The 20,274-nt window shown below is 36.8% G+C and overlaps 3 protein-coding genes across 8 annotated transcripts; 2 read left to right on the top strand and 1 right to left on the bottom strand.

The window, feature by feature from the left end:
- Positions 1–1,835: 1,835 nt before the first annotated feature.
- Positions 1,836–11,668, top strand: LOC133285339 (protein ROLLING AND ERECT LEAF 2-like). 2 transcript variants are annotated; one of them, XM_061482547.1, is made up of 5 exons: positions 1,836–2,650; positions 2,705–2,969; positions 3,319–3,494; positions 10,095–10,318; positions 10,597–11,668. In XM_061482547.1, exons 1-5 carry the CDS (start codon positions 1,964–1,966, stop codon positions 11,381–11,383), a joined length of 2,139 nt encoding a protein of 712 aa, XP_061338531.1. In that variant the 5' UTR covers positions 1,836–1,963; the 3' UTR covers positions 11,384–11,668. The 2 variants fall into 2 exon arrangements, with proteins under 2 accessions (XP_061338531.1, XP_061338530.1); XM_061482546.1 differs by having other exon boundaries at positions 1,836–2,969.
- Positions 11,669–12,257: 589 nt separating this feature from the next.
- On the bottom strand, positions 12,258–15,009 carry LOC133285341 (ras-related protein RHN1-like). Of its 2 annotated transcripts, none has more exons than XM_061482548.1 (7): positions 14,861–15,009; positions 14,256–14,333; positions 13,975–14,142; positions 13,523–13,571; positions 13,027–13,100; positions 12,674–12,767; positions 12,258–12,415 (listed from the first exon to the last, which is right to left on the bottom strand). In XM_061482548.1, the coding sequence occupies exons 1-7, from the start codon at positions 14,897–14,899 to the stop codon at positions 12,315–12,317; spliced, it is 603 nt and encodes a 200-aa protein (XP_061338532.1). In that variant the 5' UTR covers positions 14,900–15,009; the 3' UTR covers positions 12,258–12,314. The 2 variants fall into 2 exon arrangements, with proteins under 2 accessions (XP_061338532.1, XP_061338533.1); XM_061482549.1 differs by having other exon boundaries at positions 14,256–14,353; positions 14,857–14,955.
- Positions 15,010–18,661: 3,652 nt separating this feature from the next.
- On the top strand, positions 18,662–19,991 carry LOC133285389 (uncharacterized). Of its 4 annotated transcripts, none has more exons than XM_061482598.1 (3): positions 18,662–19,282; positions 19,585–19,656; positions 19,756–19,991. In XM_061482598.1, the coding sequence occupies exons 1-3, from the start codon at positions 18,791–18,793 to the stop codon at positions 19,756–19,758; spliced, it is 567 nt and encodes a 188-aa protein (XP_061338582.1). In that variant the 5' UTR covers positions 18,662–18,790; the 3' UTR covers positions 19,759–19,991. The 4 variants fall into 4 exon arrangements, with proteins under 4 accessions (XP_061338582.1, XP_061338581.1, XP_061338584.1 ...); XM_061482597.1 differs by having other exon boundaries at positions 18,662–19,327; XM_061482600.1 differs by lacking the exon at positions 19,585–19,656.
- The last annotated feature ends 283 nt before the right edge of the window (positions 19,992–20,274 follow it).

Below are 20,274 nucleotides of genomic sequence, written 5' to 3'. Positions count from 1 at the left end.
CTCTTATCCTTGGTCATGTCTTGACCATTTTATTTTATTTTTTTGTTAAATGAATGGTTAATAAATCTTCTTACATATTTTTTTAATCGCAATTGTAAAAAATATAATTAAAGTATGATTGAAATTCTTTCATTGTCATGCATCTTATATTGAAGTTGGATAGTTGAAAAACCTAGTTTCTGTTTATTATCGGAGCTGGTGGAAATAATACAATTATGCTGTTGATTGTGAACAACCAAAGACCTCAACGATGATCTTACCCAAAAAAATAAAAAAACCTCAACGATCATAGGGTTGAACGATCTCTTGACAAGTAACCAGACCGACACGGCGGATGAAAACAATGTCAAAATCTGAAATCATTACTTTGAATAATTAAGTTTGATATGCACCAAATAAAGTGCATTTAAGTTTCGAAATCTCCTTCCTTACCAGCGACAGTGACAGTGTCAGATAAAAATCTTAAACTTAAAGATGTTTGGTGTCACGTATAAAGCATAATAGTATTATATTATACGTTACGACATTTTTAGCTGTTTGATATGACCATCATATAGTATAAGCTTATATAACATAATTTCTTAATACATCAAAACGATGTATAACTTAATCCGGCTTAAGGATGAAGGATAAGGCCTGATAAGAGATTGATGTATTAATATCGTTGACCAATGTAATTCTCAAAAATTAATATATTATTTTAATATTAATCTATTAAAATAAAAATTAATTTTCAATATATTAATTTTTAAAATATTGAATATTTTTATTTTTATAAAAATTAAATTATATTTTGGACACACTCATCAATGAATTTTATAAAAATTAATATCATATGACATTTTTAAAGAATTATATAAATTCTTTATTAAAAGATATTTTTATTAAAAATATTTATTTTTATCATATATAATATTATATAGTGCATTACCAAATACTAGATGATATTATTATTTTATACAATACTGTGTCAAACGCCGGATAGTATTAAAATTCAATTAGGCCTTATACTATCAGGTCTTATACTATGTACCAAACGTGCTCTTAATGTTAGTGTCTCCAATTGAACTAACTTTTTTTTTTTTAGCAAAACATCTCTTCACACAAATTACTGAGATATATATCAGGGAAAAAAGAAAATTTATTTATGGAAAAAATATTTATTCGTTTAAGGGTTTGGTGTTTGTCATTTTAAGTGACATAAGTTATGTCATTTTAAGAGAGATAGACACAAGAAATAGAAATTATGGGAGAGAGAAAGTGGGTAATTTTTTTTTAATTTAAATTTTAAATAAATTTTTTTTCTTGTGTCTATCTCTCTCTTAAAATGACATAATTTTATGTCATTTAAAATGACAAACATTTTTATTTTCTTTTAAATATTATAAAATTATGTTATTTTGAATGAAAAAAAGATATAAATTAAATTTTTATTTAAAATTCAAAATTTAAAAAAAAAATTCTCACTTTTTCCCATGCTTGTATTATTTGCTAATAACACAACTCTAAATCTTTTAAAAGACCAATATCATACCCTTATTTAATATGATTATTTGCGTTAATTCAAACTTCAATAAAATATTAATGATTTTAAAAAAATAGCCTTAATTTTCCATCAGCCTGATTGGCTTCTCATTTTGGGCTGATTTTGTGAATCCCCATTAATTAATGAATCATTATTCACTAATCCCAAGCTATCAGTATGTTATATATGTGTATGAAAAAACAAAAACAAAAACTAATCAAAGTTTATCCACCAAATGTGTTGACTTTTCTCTGTTTCCGTTGTCTGTCTGCACATTCTGTTATCATTACTTCACTAAACGCTAAACATTGTAATAATTTCCATTTCACACTTTTTTTTTTTTTTTTTCTTTCTGTGTTCTCCAAAATTCAGTTCCTCTCACTAAAAATGGGCGCTTTCTCTTTCTAAATCTCGGCAAAGACAGATCATCGGAACGAGATGGGTTGCAACCAATCGAAGATCGAGAACGAAGAAGCGTTGGGGCGGTGCAAGGAGCGGAAGCGCTTCATGAAGGAGGCCGTGTCAAGCCGTAACGCCTTCGCCGCCGCACACTCAACGTACACCACATGCCTCAAGAACACCGGCGCCGCCCTCGGCGACTTCGCCCACGGCGAGGTTCAATTGCCTTCCTCCGCCGACAACTCCTCCTCCTTCATGCCGCCGCCGCCGCCGAAGCAACCCTTCGAGATTCCTCTGCCGCCGCCCCCTCTTCCCAATTTCACTCCCACCCCTCCTCTTCAGCGCGCCGCCAGCATGCCCGAGATGAAGATCCCCAAGCCCGAGCCCAAGCCCAAGTCCAAGCCCGTTGGTACCATTATTGAAGAGGAAGATGAAGAGGAATTGGAGAATGAAGGTTCTTTGAGGAAAAGAAGAAGCAACAGAAGCACAAGTAATAAAAGGGTGGATGAAGAAACGCTTCGACCTCCTGTGCCTCCTCCGTTCATGTCTGAGAGTGAGACGCAGCAACCTCCGCCGCAATCGCAGCAGAGCGCTGCTTGGGAGTACTTCTTTGCACCAATGGAGAACATGGCAGGGCCAAGCTTGAATGGGCCAGAAGAAGATACCCTCAACAAGGAAGAGGAAATTGAGAGGAAGGTGTTTGATGTAAAGCCCAATAGAAGGGATGTTGTGAACAAAGTTGTGAGAAGTGAGAGGGATAATGAGGTTCCTTTGCTGGAGCCCGAGCCTGAGCCCGAGCCCGAGCCCGAGCCTGATCCTGTGTTGGAGGAAATGGCAGAGGAGTCACCATTGCCACCTCCTAAGGTGAATCAGGCACCGGCTTCTATGGAGGGTAAAAGGATTGTGAAACATAGTCTCAATCTGCTTCATATTTTTGCTGATCTTGATGACCATTTTCTCAAGGCTTCGGAGAGTGCTCATGAGGTTTCAAAGATGCTTGAGGCCACACGACTGCACTATCACTCCAATTTTGCTGATAATAAAGGTACTTCTGACCTTGTTGGCTTTGTTTCTTTAGGAATTCAGTGCAATGTTGTCCTAACTAAATTTAGAACTTATAAACTAAAGAAAAAGAAGAAAATGGAAGTAGTGAAGAAAGAGAATGAACATAGAAATGCTTTGGTTTTTAATCGGAATGATTTATTTAGGCCCGCTTCAATCTTGAGAGTTGAGACCACATCATTTTGAGTAGTTGTTTGAAGTCATGAACTTTTAACTTCTTCTAGTACAAGGGGAAACAAACTGTGTATCGGTTGATTTATTTTGTCGTAGTATGTATCTTTCATGTTGAACTGTATTTATGCATTATTTTTTGTTTTTTATTCTTCTTGCAGGACACATTGATCACTCTGCAAGGGTCATGCGAGTTATCACATGGAATCGATCCTTTAAAGGAATACCTAATTTGGAAGTGGAGAAGGATGATTTTGATACAGACGAGCAGGAAACTCATGCTACCGTCCTGGACAAGTTGCTAGCGTGGGAAAAGAAACTTTATGACGAAGTTAAGGTAAGCTGACATAGCCAAATGTTATGTGATAGGAGTTTTGTTAGAGATAAAATATGGCACCAAATGATTTGTTTGCTTCATTAATCAGTTGCCTTTAAATAAGCTTAGAATAAATACAAGTAATTAGCAAAACTTGAAAAGAAACTGACTGACTAATCGCCTAAAGCTGTACGTGAAAATAGGCTAACAGCATGCTAACAAGCTATCAAATAGGAAACTACTAGGATTACAAGGAAACAGAATATATTTACATGCTAACTGAGGGTCGATTGTGTTGTGAATCCACCCATTTATCATCGAGTTGCACCGGACCCATGCACGCCATTCCGCGGCGTTATCCTTTTCTGGTTTCTTCACATCACCAGTGATGAAGCCTAGCTTGTTCTTTGCACTGAGTGCATTTTTCATTAACTTGGCCCAATTATCATAATTGGCCTCTCCACGCAGTTGCACGATGGTTAGAATCACACCTGGATTATCCGATCCTCCTAGATAAAAAGGAGAGTCAGGATTCGAAGGTTTCAGTGCGGAAGTATTTCGTAGGATCGCTCTGATACCAAGATAAAATATGGCACCAAATGATTTGTTTGCTTCATTAATCAGTTGCCTTTAAATAGGCTTAGAATAAATACAAGTAATTAGCAAAACTTGAAAAGAAACTAACTAACTAATCGTCTAAAGCTGTACGTGAAAATAGGATAACAGCATGCTAACAATATCAACAACTATGCTAACAAGCTATCAAATAGGAAACTACTAGGATTACAAGGAAACAGAATATATTTACATGCTAACTGCATATATTCTTCCAACTCTCCCCCTCAAGTTGGAGCATGTAAGAATGAAATGCCTAACTTGGGAAGGAATGCAAGAAATACAGATTGTCCCAAAGCTTTGGTGAAAAGATCTGCCAGCTGAGCGGAGGAGCGAACATGCGAAGTAGCAATGGTGTTCGCCTGAATGTGTTCTCGAACGAAATGGCAGTCGAGTTCAATGTGTTTCGTTCGCTCATGAAAAACGAGGTTAGCAGCAATATGAAGAGCTGCTGTATTATCACAAAATAACTGCATGGGTGTTGAATGATTTACACCAAGAGAGGCAAGGAATCCCTTTAACCAAATTAACTCTGCTGTAGCAGCTGCCATAGCTCTATACTCAGCTTCAGCAGAAGAACGTGCAACTGTGACCTGCTTCTTTGTTCTCCATGAAATAGGTGATGTGCCCAACATAACAAAATAACCAGTAACAGATCGTCTTGTAAGAGGACAAGAGGCCCAATCGGAATCACAATAGGCATGAATGCGGAGATCACATGCGCTTTTTAATAGAAGTCCTTGACCAGGATTTTGTTTCACATACCTTAACACTCGTAGGACCGCATCGTAGTGACCTTGTTTTGGATGCTGCATAAATTGAGAAAGGACATGTATAGCATAACTCAAATCTGGTCTTGTAATATTTAAATAAATCAATTTGCCAATCAGTCTCCTATATCTCTCAGGATTTTCGATATCTGGGCCATCAGCAAGACCAAGTCTATGATTTTGTTCAATAGGAGATACAGCTGGTTTGCTTCCACTAAGACCTGCTTCATGTAAAATATCAAGGGCATATTTTCGTTGACACAAAAATATCCCTTCTTTGTTACGGGCTATCTCAATTCCAAGAAAATATTTTAGCTTGCCTAAGTCCTTGATTTTAAAACACTTGTTTAAATATTCCTTGACTTGATTGCATGCTTGAGTATTATTTCCGGCCAACACTATATCATCAACATAAACTAGAAGAGCAAGAAAAATATCACCTCTTTGGAATGTGAACAAGGTATAATCTGCATGAGATTGTTGAAACCCGTATTTTATAAGTGATGAGCTCAATTTGCTAAACCAGTTTCTTGGAGATTGTCTCAATCCGTAGAGAGATTATCTCAAACGACAGACTTGATCTTTTGTTCCATTGCTAAATCCTGGAGGGAACTTCATATATACCTCTTCATTAAGCTCTCCATTTAGGAACACATTATGCACATCCAGTTGATGCAATTCCCACTGCTTGGCTGCTGCAATAGCCAAAAGAGTCCTAACACTAGTCATTTTTGCAACGAGCGCATATGTCTCACCAAAGTCTTCGCCTTCTATCTGATGGTTACCTGCAATAACTAACCGTGCCTTATATCTTTCCACGGTTCCATCAGAATGATATTTTATTTTGAAAACCCATTTGCTAGGTAATGCTCGTCGATAAGAAGGCAAAATCGTGACTGCCCATGTTCCATTATCTTCTAGTGCATTAATTTCTTTTCTCATGGCTTCTACCCATTGTGGATTTTGCATGGCTTCTTTAAAATGACGAGGCTCACATCCTGCATCAAGAGCTGCTACAAATGCACAATGGGATGGAGAAAATTTAGATAAACTAAGAAAATTACATAATGGATATTTAATACCTGACCTTGCATTTGAAGAGTGACTGATTTGGGTAGCAGGAAGAGATTTATGTGTTTTGATAGCATTGCATTCATAATCTTGAAGATATGCCGGAGTTTTCCTTGATCGCTGGTTTCAGCTTGCTACTGGTTGCGGTTCTGCTACTGTTGGTGGCAATACAAGCACCTGATCGTTGCTCCCCCTGTCAACTGTATCGGATTCAGAAGTTGCTAGACAATCAGCGTCGCCTGCCTGCTCGGGAATTGCACCAGTTTGACCAGTTTGACCAACGTCATGGTTTGGAAGTGCGGCATGTCCAACGTCATTTGTATGTGCCTGAAGTGCACCAGTATTATCGGCGTCTGCATGCGTCCGAAGTATACCATTGTGATCAGCGTCGTCTGCCTGATAATCAAACAGCATGTTTTGTGTCTCATGGGAAGGAGGGATTGCAGATGAAAACTCAGGTTGATGCGATGATAAGGAAGCCAAAGGAAAAATTTCTTCATAGAATTTCACATCCCTGCATACAAAAAATTCTCTATTTTCCAGATCATATAATTTCCACCCCTTTTGAGTAACCGGATATCCTATAAACATGCACTTGCGAGAGCGAGAAGCAAATTTATCCGTAGGTTTTGGTCTAACATTGGCATAACACAAACATCCAAAAATCTTCAAGTGTTCATAATTTGGAGCCTCCCCATATAAAACTTCGTGAGGTGTACTACCAGATAAAATTTTGGATGGTGTTCTATTAATTAAATGGACTCCTGCAAGCACACTTTCTTCCCAAAAATCGACGGGTAAACAAGCTTGAAATAATAATGCCCGAGATACATTTAAAATATGTTTATGCTTTCGCTCTACTCGTCCATTCTGTTCTGGTGTATAAACACACGATGTTTGATGAATTGTCCCATTATCATGATATAACTGCAGCAATTTATTTGATTTAAATTCGGACCCGTTATCAGAACGTAATATTTTTATCCTTTTTCCAAATTGAGTTCTGATCATAGCAAAAAAATTTTGAATACGATCGCATGTTTCCTTCTTTTCAGCTAACATATATACCCAAACAAATCGACTGAAATCATCAACAATCGTTAAAAAATAATGTGCACCTGAAGAAGAAGAAGAGTGATAGGGCCCCCATGTATCACAGTGAATTAAATCAAAACATTCTTTACTGCGATTATTACTTGAATGAAACATAGTCCTAGTGTGTTTAGCACGACAACAAATGGTACATGCCGTTTTAGTTGCTGCAATTTTAGCTTACATATGGGAAAACAACGGAAGCAAAGACACAACTTCATAGGATGGATGACCCAACCGCTTGTGCCACAACTCTGCAGACTCCTGAATTCTCACAGTAGAAACTGAAGCATGCTTTGGTTGAAATACATAAACTCCTGCATGAACATCACCCAATCCAGTCTGCCTCATCAATGCTTGGTCCTGTAAAATACATTGTCCATTAGTAAATATTAGTTTATTATCACTCTGCTGCAATAACTGAGAAACTGAAATCAAATTGCACCGCAAATGAGGAACAAATAAAACGTTAGACAATGTGAACTCATCATTAAACACCATTGTCCCTTGTTGTTCGGCATGAGTAAGTGCACCATTAGGTAACCCCACTGCTAGGGGTTTGATTTTTGTAACATTAGTCAGTAATTCCAAAGAACCTGTCATGTGTTGCGAGGCACCACTATCAATAAGCCATTGTGTCTGAATAGCCTTACCAGATAATTTGTCAGTAGCCTGATGAGAGTGATCCACCAGTGTCATGAGTTTATGCACTACTTCTGGAGTGAGGACTGAATAAGCTGCTGCATTTGCTGTTGAATAAGGCGCTGCATTTGCTGTCGACGAAGGAGCTGAAGGTTGTGACGTATTTCCTGGTTGAAAAACATCCGAAGCTTGCACCGCGAAGGCTTGCTCATGCATCCCACGTCCACCTGATCGTCCCCTTCCACGGCCGCGAGGTGCACCACGGGTAAAGGGAAAGCCAATAATTTTCCAGCAACGAGAGGGATCATGATTAGTCTTCCCACAGTGTGGACACGGTGTGCGAGCAACTGAGGGATCAGCAATCATGCGCGACGCAGCAGCTGCTTTTCCTCCGTCAGTTTCCGTACGCGTTGCGTAACCAACAACAGCACCTCGATCATCATGGTCGCGTGCAATGGCGCGGTGTGTTTCCTCATGTGTAACAGTTGCATAAACCTTATTCAAATTTGGAAGAGGAGAAGCATTAAGAATTTGAGAACGTAAGTTCCCAAATGACGCTTCATCCAGTCTCATGAGAAACTGGTACACTCGTTCATGTTCTTTAACTTCTTCGATTTCTTTTGCCAATGCACAATTATCTCCACACGCGCATGATTTGGAAATCTTGCTGCCTTCGAGCTCATCCTAGATCGCGCGGAGTTTGGTGTAATATTCACCAACGGTGCTTCCCTGCTGCCGTGTGTGTGTGAGAGAAGCTCGGAGTTGATACTGTTTAGGAAAATTCTGAACAGCATACCTCTCCTTTAAGTCATCCCACAAGTCTTTGACGTCATCAAAACATTTGATCAGCGGTTGCAACTGAGGGTCGATTGTGTTGTGAATCCACCCATTTATCATCGAGTTGCACCGGACCCATGCACGCCATTCCGCGGCGTTATCCTTTTCTGGTTTCTTCACATCACCAGTGATGAAGCCTAGCTTGTTCTTTGCACTGAGTGCATTTTTCATTAACTTGGCCCAATTATCATAATTGGCCTCTCCACGCAGTTGCACGATGGTTAGAATCACACCTGGATTATCCGATCCTCCTAGATAAAAAGGAGAGTCAGGATCCGAAGGTTTCAGTGCGCTGCTGTTTTCTCCTGCCATTTCTCACGCACTTGTGTTTGCGGAAGTATTTCGTAGGATCGCTCTGATACCAAGATAAAATATGGCACCAAATGATTTGTTTGCTTCATTAATCAGTTGCCTTTAAATAGGCTTAGAATAAATACAAGTAATTAGCAAAACTTGAAAAGAAACTAACTAACTAATCGCCTAAAGCTGTACGTGAAAATAGGCTAACAGCATGCTAACAATATCAACAACTATGCTAACAAGCTATCAAATAGGAAACTACTAGGATTACAAGGAAACAGAATATATTTACATGCTAACTGCATATATTTTTCCAACTGTTAGTGCCTGTGTATGTAAAATAATAAAAGAAAGCAGAAGAGACGAAGAACCTGGTAATAGAAACAATAAAGAATAAGAACCTGTAACACGGAAACAACACGGTAAATGCAGACTTATGTAGGAAATCCGAGCTCAACTGAAGTTGCTCCCTTAAAGCAAATTTGTCCTCTCCACCAATTTGAGGAAAACCATTATAGGGACAATTTTGAAAGTTTTCAAATAAGGCAGGGGCATTTAGGACAAAAATAAAATAATTATTTCCCATGCGGCCGGCGGCAACGCACGTGTGGTGAACGAAGAACCTGTGTAGAAGAACCCGAGAATAGAAACAACAAAGATTAAGAACCTGTAACATGGAAACAACCCTGTTAATGCATACGTATGCAGGAAATCAAGCCCAACCGAAGTTGTTCCCTTAAAGTAAATTTGCCCTCTCCATCGGTCTGAGGAAAAACCATTGGTGATTGTCACGGACTAGTTTGAAAATTTCCAAATAAGGCAGGGGCATTTAGGATAAAAATAAAATAATTATTTCTCATACAGTTGTGGGCAACGTGCGTGTGGTGAACCACACATCACTTACGTCCTTCCCCCCCTTCAAAAAAGTGGGATGCCCCAAGAGGTATTTTAGGGAGTGACGCTAGACTTTATAAAGATTTCTCCTCCTCCTTTTCCCTCCTATGTGGGACTCCTTAAATCTCACTTCCTTCATCCCCTTCATTTCCTCTATTTCTAACTTCTTATTCATCACCCATGGAAACACCCATGGATTCTTACAAGTTTTACTTGCCTTCCTTTCCTATTTAAATTTTAACAATCCACATAAATGTACGTATTTGTTAAGTATAGTTTCTGTTTCTTCTGTCTGCTTATCCTTTTTTTACCAGTCTATCTTTGCTTAGTTATGGGTTAAATATGCAGCCATATATATACATAACTGTTCTAAATTTTGCCGCTTGATGTTATTTTGTAGGCTGGTGAAATAATGAAATTTGAGTACCAAAAAAAAGTTGCCTCGCTTAACAAGCTAAAGAACAGAGGTACCAACTCTGAAGCATTGGAGAAAGCAAAAGCGGCTGTCAGTCTTTTGCATACAAGATACATTGTAGATATGCAATCCTTGGATTCAACAGTCTCAGAGATTAACCGTTTACGTGATGAACAGTTGTATACAAGACTTGTTCAACTTGTTGATGGGTGAGTTATAATGCAGAAATTAGTATTTATAATTATAGACGGCTGGTCTTGTAACCTTGAAGAAATGTTTTTTTCTTTTCTTTCTTTTTTCCCCCACCTCTTTGGGATGCTACTTCGTTCAACTCTATTTAATCGAAATGTAAATTGCATGTTTCTTGCAGGGAAGCTGTTTGTTTACTAATCCCATTAGTAGTTAAGCCTGATCTGTACGAGTGCATAAACAGACAAACATATCCAAACTTCTCTGCTAATATTTATAGGTTTTTTATGGACTGCAGGATGGCCACAATGTGGAACATTATGCTAGGTCACCATGAGAAGCAATCAAGTACTGTGATGTTGCTGAGAACGTTGGACATTAACCAATCTCCTAAGCAAACAAGTGAAAACCATCATGGCCGAACTCACCAGCTATTGCTTGTTGTGCAACAGTGGCATTCACAATTTGAGTTGCTAGTAAAAAATCAGAAGGAATACATAAAGGCACTAAACGATTGGTTAAAGTTAAATCTTGTCCCTATTGAGAGCAGCTTAAAGGAAAAGGTTTCTTCACCACCAAGAATTACAAGTCCACCCATACAAGGCCTTCTCCGTGCATGGCATTTGCGTCTAGAGAAACTTCCTGATGAGCTTGCTAGGACAGCTATAGGAAACTTTGTTGCTTTGATAGATACTATTTTCCATATGCAAGAAGAAGAAATGGATTTGAAGAGAAAATATGAGGATACACGAAAGGAGCTTGCCCGCAAAACCAGACAATTTGAAGAGTGGTATTCCAAATATATGCAAAAGAAAATACCAGGTGATTTCGATCTAGATGGGGCAGAAGATCCTAATGCTCCTGATGTAGTTATTACTGAGAAGCAGTTTTTGGTTGAACAAGTAAGGAGGAGGTTGGAATCGGAGGAAGAAGCCTATGATAAGCATTGCCACAATGTGAGGCAAAAATCTTTTGGAAGTCTGAAAAATGGCATGCCAGAGCTTTTTAGGGCTCTGTCAAATTTTTCTCTTGAATGCTCCAAAATGTACAGTGAATTGAGGTCAATCTCACAGAACCCAGGCTAGAGTTCATCATAAGGTGGTTTGTGTATTTTCTTTTATTTTTGGTTTACATTGAGGTCTCCTGATTAGGGACGAGTCCTGAAAATTACAAATAAACTGTATTTGAATTTCCATATGATTGCATAGCATGGAAGTTGAATATTAAACGGTACATTTTTTTTTATGTTTTATTATACCTCGTGCTGTTGGCCTGCAGTTGCATATTTGTAATTAATGAAATATCCGGCTGATACGATTATGTTTATAGCTTGTAATAAAATGTTTTAGTCCAATTCTTTTAGTTTATAATACTTTTGCTTGAACTAAAATCATTCTTTTTTGCAAAAGGCGATCCACTGATCCATGCCACAGGTGAGTACGGCCCACTCCTGGATCCAACACTCCAATCGGGCTGCGAGTGAAACGCTGTCTGTGACTCTCCTTCCGCATGTTTTACTTAAAAGATCGAACACACGTACTATATAAATACATTAGGGATGCAGCTTGCTTTTACTACATTACCCATGCAGGTGTTCCTGTTATAATTTACACTGTTCTGTCACTTTTTTACAGAGCCATAATATTGATATTTCTCTCAAGGCCTATTATGAGACTATGACCAGGCAATGTCAATTTTTCAGCTTTTGACCTTCCAACAGAAAGAATGGTCGTAGGAGGCAGAGTATTGCAACTTCTTTACCAATTGTTGTAAATTGATAATCACTTTTTCGTAGCTATCTTAAGGATGAGGATGGTAAACACATAGTCGAACGTGGAGTTAGGAAAATTGGATTTATTTATTTTTTGTGTATTAATTTCACGTAAGTACTCATTATATGGAGTGCTTGATTTATAAAATTTATCGCAAAAATTTCACGTAAGTACTCATTACAAGAAGGAAGTCAAGGGCACCTTGATACCATTCGTTATTCTGTGACTTGATTACATAGGAATATCATGTCGAGCAACAAAAAAAATTTCTCCCCCTGTCTTGTATTTCGTTGTTGAACTTCATTCCCGTAGGTTTTGGTGGCATAGCTATTGCTAGTCTCTTTGCTGCATTTATCAGATAGAAACAATTAGTAACAACCTCTTAATACAGCTGCTTTATTTCATCAAACTAACTCCTATGGTCAATTTAGTATGTAGGTAAAAATGGAGGTGAAATTTTTAATGATAAGTCTTATTAGTAAAGTAGTATTGAATTCTGGTCCATGAATTTTTCAAATAATTTTTACTCCGTACCTAACTGACCATTAGAGTTAAATAATTGAACAGGCCAAAGTGTTATACAGACATTCAGCACATACATACCTATTTCATAGAAAAGCTCATTGATGTTCTCTGCAGTCTTAGCCGAAGTTTCCATGTAGAACATTCCATTCTCTTGAGCAAATTGCTCTCCTTCCTGCAATTATTTAATTTAATCAAACAAGTTACTAGGAAAAAAGAGAAGGGATGAGGGATCTGTTGCAGTTATAAAACGTAGATCTGTCCACAAGTTCTGCAGAGAGGGCAAAAAAGGCACTAGCAAGTAAGGTACTAATTTTTATGTGTTTTCAAATGGAGAAGTGGGAAATAAAGAGGAGAAATGAATGAAAATAGACAAATAGTACAGCTTAGAACAGGTTACTTGGAGAGGGTGTGAAGATGATCTCCAACATTACCTCTGTTTCAACCTCTCTCTTTGGCTCCAGGTCAGATTTATTTGCTACCAATGCCATCACTGACTTTTGACTTCCTACAAGAAATGGTTATGGTTTTATTGTAGTGAGATATACATTAAGGAAACTCTGATGAAAGAAAGATACAAAACATGTTATTTATGTCCGAAGAGACTTAAATAAGTGAATGACTTATAAGTGGATGATTTTGGAGAATGGCTTTAATTCCAACTCTATTCCTTAGGTACAAATTTGAATCGCAGCAATAAGAAAAAAAAAAGGGTGAAGCAATAACTACTCATGGATGCACTTAGCCGCTAACAAAAAACATGGAAGCAGTTAATCAACTCATGCAAACTTATGATTTCTCAACTAATTTGATGAGGAAATATTACAATCTACTTATCACGTGATGTGGAACACAAGGATTCTGCTAACAACCGGATGGTTAGACAAAGACAACACAATAATTGTTTATTTCTTGTGTTTGAAGCATTACCGTGTCTTTGCAATTCCTGAACCCATTTTTTGGCTCGAACAAATGTATCCTGAAATAGAAGTTAAGACCATAGCAATTAGAAAAAGTTTTAAGATTCATGTGCATGAAAGAAATGAAGATTTATGGGAGAGTTAGAAAAAATTCCAAAATACAGGTTATTGATGTAGTATTCAGTATGCTTTCTTTTACTGTTTTCCTTGTTGAGGGTGAGGTCAGAGACACAATTGAAGAGCAAAGAGAACATTACAGAATATTGCATAGGAGGCACAGTATTACAAGTTCTTTATCAAATTCTGTAATCATTTCAAACAAAATTTCAATAAAACCAAATGTTGTATATTTTATTAAAGGCTTGCCATATCACAACTTCCACTGGATCCACTGATAGAACCTTAAATGATAAAACGCAGGAATGGCTGAATGCTTTCAAATTTAACAAACTGAATACTTACAATGCTTGAGATGTCATATACAACAATTGCAGCTGCTGCACCACGGTAGTACATTGGAGCCAAACTATGATATCGTTCCTGTCCAGCTGTGTCCCATATGTCAAACTTCACAGTCGCTTCAGATAATGATAACATTTGAGTGAAAAAAGCAGCTCCTATGGTTGGTTCCTGTATGTAGATTCATGATAAGGTTCCTAAAATGTAGTGGTTACTGTGCTGGATTTACACTGATATGAAAGAAGAAAGAAACTTTCAATTAATGAAATCAAATGGAAGTAAACCTGGTTATGAAAGAATTGGCCTTTTACAAATCTTAATGCTAAACTGGTCTTTCCAGTTCCCATATCTCCAAGAAGAACCTACAAGAAAGGGGCATGATCTATAAATCTGTTAGTCCAATCTTAATAAACATATTTTTAGATGAAAATTAAAAAATGATTGCAAATTTGATATTGTAACATGTAGTTGCTGCTTATGTGAATCTTTGTATGTAATAATCAGATCCGAAGTCCTAACATCTCGAGATTCCATGACCTACTATCACATTGAAAATTTGGTCAAATTACAATAAAAAAATCTTATTGTTTACTTGATCCTGCAATATTGCTCTTCTTATTCTGTTTCTATTCCATAATTATCAACAATCTATTCATGTTATTGTTATTCTAACTATATTAGTTATTCCTTCCTTCATGTAACTTATATGCACTAATATTTGATAGTGTATGAACAATGAAATATGTAATAGATTTTTATATAACCGTAAAAGTCATTAAATTATTCATTTCAAGATCAAAGTGTGGGGAAAATCAAGTACAGATGCAATAAAAATGACTGATATCTGAAGAGAAAATAAAATTTTAAGAGTAAGGTAAGACATACCCACCAGCTTGGCTTGAATGATCTTATTCCCCGGCCTTGCCATACCACTAGGTTGCGAAAAAAAAAAAATTGTACAAGTTACAGAAAAAAGAAGAGAATTTTATGATGAAAGAGAGTATTCTAGATCAAAGAAACTGCTGGCTAGATTTTTCATTGGGAACTTGGCGAAAAACAAGGCAAGAGACTGGTAGTTTTGTGTAACGTTGACTGTTAGTTAGTCAAATGTAAGTCAAAATGTCCTCGGACTGCTTTGATATTCATCTTTAGTGGTGTTCTTATCCATTAAAAAGTATTCTCGTAACCAATATCTTATGGGGCCTAAAAACTGCAAACATGTTGCTATATGTCGGAACATAGAAGAAAAAAACACTTCAAGATACAAAACCCTATTAATTGTTGGCTTCAACCATGTTTCCTTTTCAAAGTACAGCTTGAATGACAGCAACCTAGACATAGTTTTGCTTGCAATGAATGTGAAATTAATTAAGTTTTGAAGTTAATTGAACTACACTGCCGAGTCTTAATTACGTATATATGATTGTTTATTTTACTTAGTGTTTACACAATTTGTTATCTATGTTTCTGGTAATTTATACAGTTTGTTGGATGGTTGTTATGTCGGCTTTCTAATCATTTTGCCTCTCATTAATTAATTAATAACCAATTTGCTCCTCCTCCAGAACTATCCATCATTCTGCCCCCATTTAATCGATTAAGTTGCATTTGTAGTCGATTAAATTGACAAAATACAGGAAATAAGAACCCTGAAATTTAATCGACTACAAATGCATCTTGATCGATTAAATTTCAGGGAGATTTAATCGACTAAACATATTATTTAGTCGATTAAATTGCGCAGGATCAGTTTTTTAAAAAAACCCTCCATTTCGCAAAAGAGGTTATTTTAAAACCCTAGTCGATTAAGAGCCCCCAAAATACCATCTCTTCAAGAACTCACTGAATCCCCTCCCCTTGGCCGTCCCATTGCACCATCATTGGTTTACACCTTGTGAAACTGACATTGTAGGTAACGTTTTGTCACTTGCATTGTGTTTTAAGTATTGGTTAATTTTTTTTTCTCCTTTACATGATATTGTTTCTGTTTTTTTTTTCTATTTTATGGTAGAACGTTGTTTGAGTTTTTGTGGCTTTATGTTAGGGATAGGGTGTTGATTTTGATGTGAGGGTTAGGGTTAGGGTTTCTGTTTATGTTAGGGTTTCTGTTTTAGGTTAGGGTTAGGGTTTCTATTTTTATGTTAAGGTTAGGGTTTCTATTTTATTTTAGGGTTAGGGTTTCTATTTTATTTTAGGATTAGGGTTTAGATTTTGATATTGATATTTGAAATTTTTTGATATTGTTATTGTCCAATTGATTTTTGATATTGTTATTGTTCGAGTTATTGATATTGTTTCCACTTGCATTGTAGGTACGCTTGTTAAAATGGCTGGCCATAGAAGATCAAGAGTGTCGAAAGTGAGAGACGCACGAAGCAACGACAAGACCGGCCGTCTTCGTCAAGGCCAGAAGACGAAGAACCTGCTACTGTCGACCTCCCATTTGGATACTTGTTTGAGAATGACCCCTCGGTTCACGATGCATTTGTACGTGACCATGTGAACCGACCCTTATGTCCTCCGAAATCATTGGATACAACATTTTTTAACGCGGAGGGATTTGACATTGTGGAGTTGTTGGAGGCACATCTTAGGGTGTTGGCTGAGATGTTGTGTCTGTATTCAGAGCTGATGGTGCGAGCCTCCTACCATAACCTCAGCTATATACAGGGTGAGTTGAGGTCGAGGGTCTGCGGGGTGGATATCATCATGACGGCTCCGGTATGGTTGGAGTTACTGGGCAATGACTTTGATTCTTCGCAGACTATGGAGTATGACGCAGATAGCAACGTAACACTTCCTGGATATTCCCAAGGTGATGCCGTGGAGGAGGCCAGGAGGCCTGATATCGGACGTGGGCAAAACATTCACTACGGTGGGCCTGCTTAGTGTAGAGTCTCGTATACTACACTATGTCATCACCCACATTCTGTTTTCGCGAGCTTTCAATCATTCCAGGGTTTTGGAACATGACATTCCTATCATGTGGGCTATCCGACATAGTGTTACGGTGAACTGGAGATACTATATCTGTTGGATGATGTTTAAGGCCAAACATAATGGTGCACTTCCATTTGCTTGTATGATACAGAGGATATTGGTTCACTTTGTTATGTCCGTTATACATTCCTTTAGCTAGTTACAACTACATCGGTGCATATAACTTCTACGACTCGTCAATGAATATTAAGGGTATTTTTGGATGGATTTTTTTTCTCCAAAAATAATTATTTTCAGAAAGAAAAAAAAATCACTTCTTATTACAAAGTCTATTTGAATGTTTGCTCTAAAAAACACAAAAGTCACAAAAAAAACCCAAAAATTTACTTCTTTTGGAAACTAAAAATTTTAGTTTATAAAAAAAAAACAGAAACCAACAACTAAATATTTTTTTCAAAAATAAAATATTTTTATAAAAATATAAATAACTTAAGTTTTGGTAAAAAAAACACTTCTAAAATAAGCAAGGTATAAAAACTTTTTTTTACAAGCTCATTTGGATCTAAGTTCAGTTAAAAGTTTCTCAAATTTTCACTCTCTTCATTTTCTCTGATCTTTCAATTCTCTTCCGCTCTGAAACCTAATTAACATTAAGATTATGCACCTCAATACACCCTTATGACATGCACGTTTGTTTATAATTCCTTGGCAATTAGGATATGTTTTTCATGTACTCTGACTCTCTGAGTACTCAGTCCACTAAAAACATAACACATGAATAGCATAATAAATATACATGCTATTACATCGAATTTAAAATATTATTTAATAGGTATCTAACCCACTTAAACTTTTTCACTAAGCAAAAAAATAATATTTAATAAAATTTAAATTAAACATGAACCATTTAGATCAATCCTATTTGCTCAACTTGCACAAAATTACTTAAGTTAGAATATATGGTCTTTTGTACCCGACCCAAAAGAACACTGAAATGGCTTTACAATTTTAAGATATGATATATGAAATCATTTATTAATTTAATTAATTTTTAAATTAATACCGTTTCAATCCATGAGGCAGGTAATATAGCGAGAAGTTGATAAGTATTTAGTGACAAGGGATTGTAGTTTGTCCTTTAACATGACACTATCAAATTTCCTACACACACAACATTTTGTGGGACCCACACTTTTTAAAACATAAAAAAATTAAAAAAGTTAAGGCACGCAAAACGAATCTCTATAACATTACACAATCACTTTTCCTACAACATAACTCTTATAAAACCCTTAGTGATAAATGTACGTATTTAAAAACAAAAAAATCTATTAAATGATTAACAAAATGCATTTATAACTTTTTAAATTTTTATTTGAATCATTAAATAAGTAATTGATAATAACAATAATAATAAATTAAAATGTAATACAATATTATTGTTAGAGTTTTATTAGTCTCATTTAACATAAGATAGTTATCCGTAGGAAAAAATAGGTGGATCCCACTATTACAAGAAAAAAGAAAAAGAAAAAAGTGAAGTAAGAAAATAGAAGTGAGAAAAAAATAAGAAATAATATCTCGTGTGAAAGTAGGTGAGTAATATTTCACTTATTGTTATTAAGATAAGCTCCAAAGATGTCCTTTTTCAACTTGTACTTGAAGCAGAAGAGAAGCTGATGACTTGATAGAAATTTTAACCAAAGAAAAAGGAGAAAGACATATCAAACAGAAAGTAGGAAACACCACCACAATTTCCCAGACCAAAACAAAAACCAATAATTTGGTACATACCATCATTCAATGTTCAATTGTTCATACTTGGAAGATAAAGTGCTATCAAATTCCACGGAGTGTTTAAGGTCTTAAAAGAAAAGCCATGCCCATGGCATTGCCAATCTCAAAAGCTACCTGCTACACCCATCTCCTACGCCAACTTCGTCAGCATCAAAACCACGTCGTTTTTTCCCGCCGTTGTCGAGTCACCTGCACGGTGGGTCTCATGCTCTTCCTCACCACCGTGTACATTTTCTGGCCGTCCGATCCTGACCTTAAGATCGTGCGGCTGAAGCTGAAGCGGGTAAAGGTGCACCCTGTGCCGCGCTTCACCGTAGACATCTCCATGCTCCTCACGCTGAGGGTACACAACGCTGACGTGTACTCCATGGACTTCGGAGCAGTTGACGTGGTCGTCGGCTACAGGGGAAAGAGCCTGGGGCACGTGAAGTCGAAGCCCGGGCACGTGTGGGCGAGGGGATTGTCCTACGTGGATGCTGACGTGGAATTCGCCGGGATTGGTCTGCTCCCTGAGATGGTGCTGTTGCTGGAGGACCTGGCCAAGGGTACGGTTCCCTTTGATACTGTTAGTCAGGTTAGGTTCCAACTGGGGCTTCTCTTCTTTCACTTTTCCATGAAGGTAATTTCACACTTCCAATAATCAAATTACATTCACTAATATTTTATTTTTATTTTATTTTGAAAAAAATGAAATTTTGATCAATTCATAAAAATAAAAATAAAAAAGTCAGAGTGAAAATCCAAAGAAAAGAAACCCGAATGACTGAAAAGAAAACTATTGGATCAGAAACGGGGAAATTATTCCTTCCTTGAGTTTTTCTAGTACTTTTAATTTGTTGAACTGCTCCATATTGTAAAATGATAATATCCAAACAGGCAAAACTATCATGTGAGGTTTTGGTCAGTACACTAAACCAGACAATTGTTCGTCAACACTGTCTTCATGTGGTAAGCTTAGTGAGATTGTGCTGCAATTTGTTGATAAACTTTCTAAATGAATGTGCTTATATATTAATTACACTGAATCTGTATATGATCTCAATACAGTGATGAACCGAAGGGCTAGCCAGTAGCCACAAAGTGTCTGCAAAAGAGACAAAAGATGTTAGCCCCCTCTCCATATTTATACATCCATTCAAATTTAGGTTGGTGCAATGTGAAGCATCACTGTGAGACCATATATTCGTACTTAGTAGCTGGTTCCCCAACCCTTGTATTAAAGTTACATATATACGACGATCATTATTGTAACAGCGGATAATGATTCAGTCTTGTAAATTATGCTACAAGCCGATTTTAAATGTTTCTTATTGCTTTTTATTTTTTTGATCAGAATTTCATTGTTTTTTTTTTATTGTCAGGTTTTTAATGAGAATTTAAACTCAAGGTTATTTCTTTCCATTTTTTCAAAACAATAATAATAAGTTAATAACTCTGTTGGTCAAAGGGGTGGAGGCGGAAGGAAAAGGAGTGGAAATAAATGTTGGGTGACGCCCAGTAATGTTATTAATTATCACACTAAAGGGCTATTTGGTATGAGAATTTTGGGAGAAATTATGGGAAAGT

Source organism: Gastrolobium bilobum, unplaced genomic scaffold, assembly GCF_033153095.1.
Source record: "Gastrolobium bilobum isolate Gb01-03AN ecotype WA unplaced genomic scaffold, APGP_CSIRO_Gbil_v1 utg1211, whole genome shotgun sequence".
NCBI lineage: Eukaryota > Viridiplantae > Streptophyta > Magnoliopsida > Fabales > Fabaceae > Gastrolobium > Gastrolobium bilobum.
This window is presented reverse-complemented; position numbering and strand designations above follow the sequence as displayed.

What these genes read in the sequence shown, in the direction of transcription:
- LOC133285389 (XM_061482597.1), top strand. Translation starts at nt 18,791, where the DNA reads ATGCCCATGGCATTGCCAATCTCAAAAGCTACCTGCTACACCCATCTC. An exon ending in TCTTTCACTTTTCCATGAAG is followed by an intron (nt 19,328 to 19,584) that starts GTAATTTCACAC and finishes ATATCCAAACAG; the next exon opens with GCAAAACTATCATGTGAGGT.
- LOC133285339 (XM_061482546.1), top strand. Translation starts at nt 1,964, where the DNA reads ATGGGTTGCAACCAATCGAAGATCGAGAACGAAGAAGCGTTGGGGCGG. An exon ending in CAATTTTGCTGATAATAAAG is followed by an intron (nt 2,970 to 3,318) that starts GTACTTCTGACC and finishes TTCTTCTTGCAG; the next exon opens with GACACATTGATCACTCTGCA. An exon ending in AACTTTATGACGAAGTTAAG is followed by an intron (nt 3,495 to 10,094) that starts GTAAGCTGACAT and finishes GTTATTTTGTAG; the next exon opens with GCTGGTGAAATAATGAAATT.
- LOC133285341 (XM_061482548.1), bottom strand. Translation starts at nt 14,899, where the DNA reads ATGGCAAGGCCGGGGAATAAGATCATTCAAGCCAAGCTG. An exon ending in TCAGGAATTGCAAAGACACG is followed by an intron (nt 13,101 to 13,522) that starts GTAATGCTTCAA and finishes CATTTCTTGTAG; the next exon opens with GAAGTCAAAAGTCAGTGATG. An exon ending in AGAGAGAGGTTGAAACAGAG is followed by an intron (nt 12,768 to 13,026) that starts GTAATGTTGGAG and finishes AAATAATTGCAG; the next exon opens with GAAGGAGAGCAATTTGCTCA.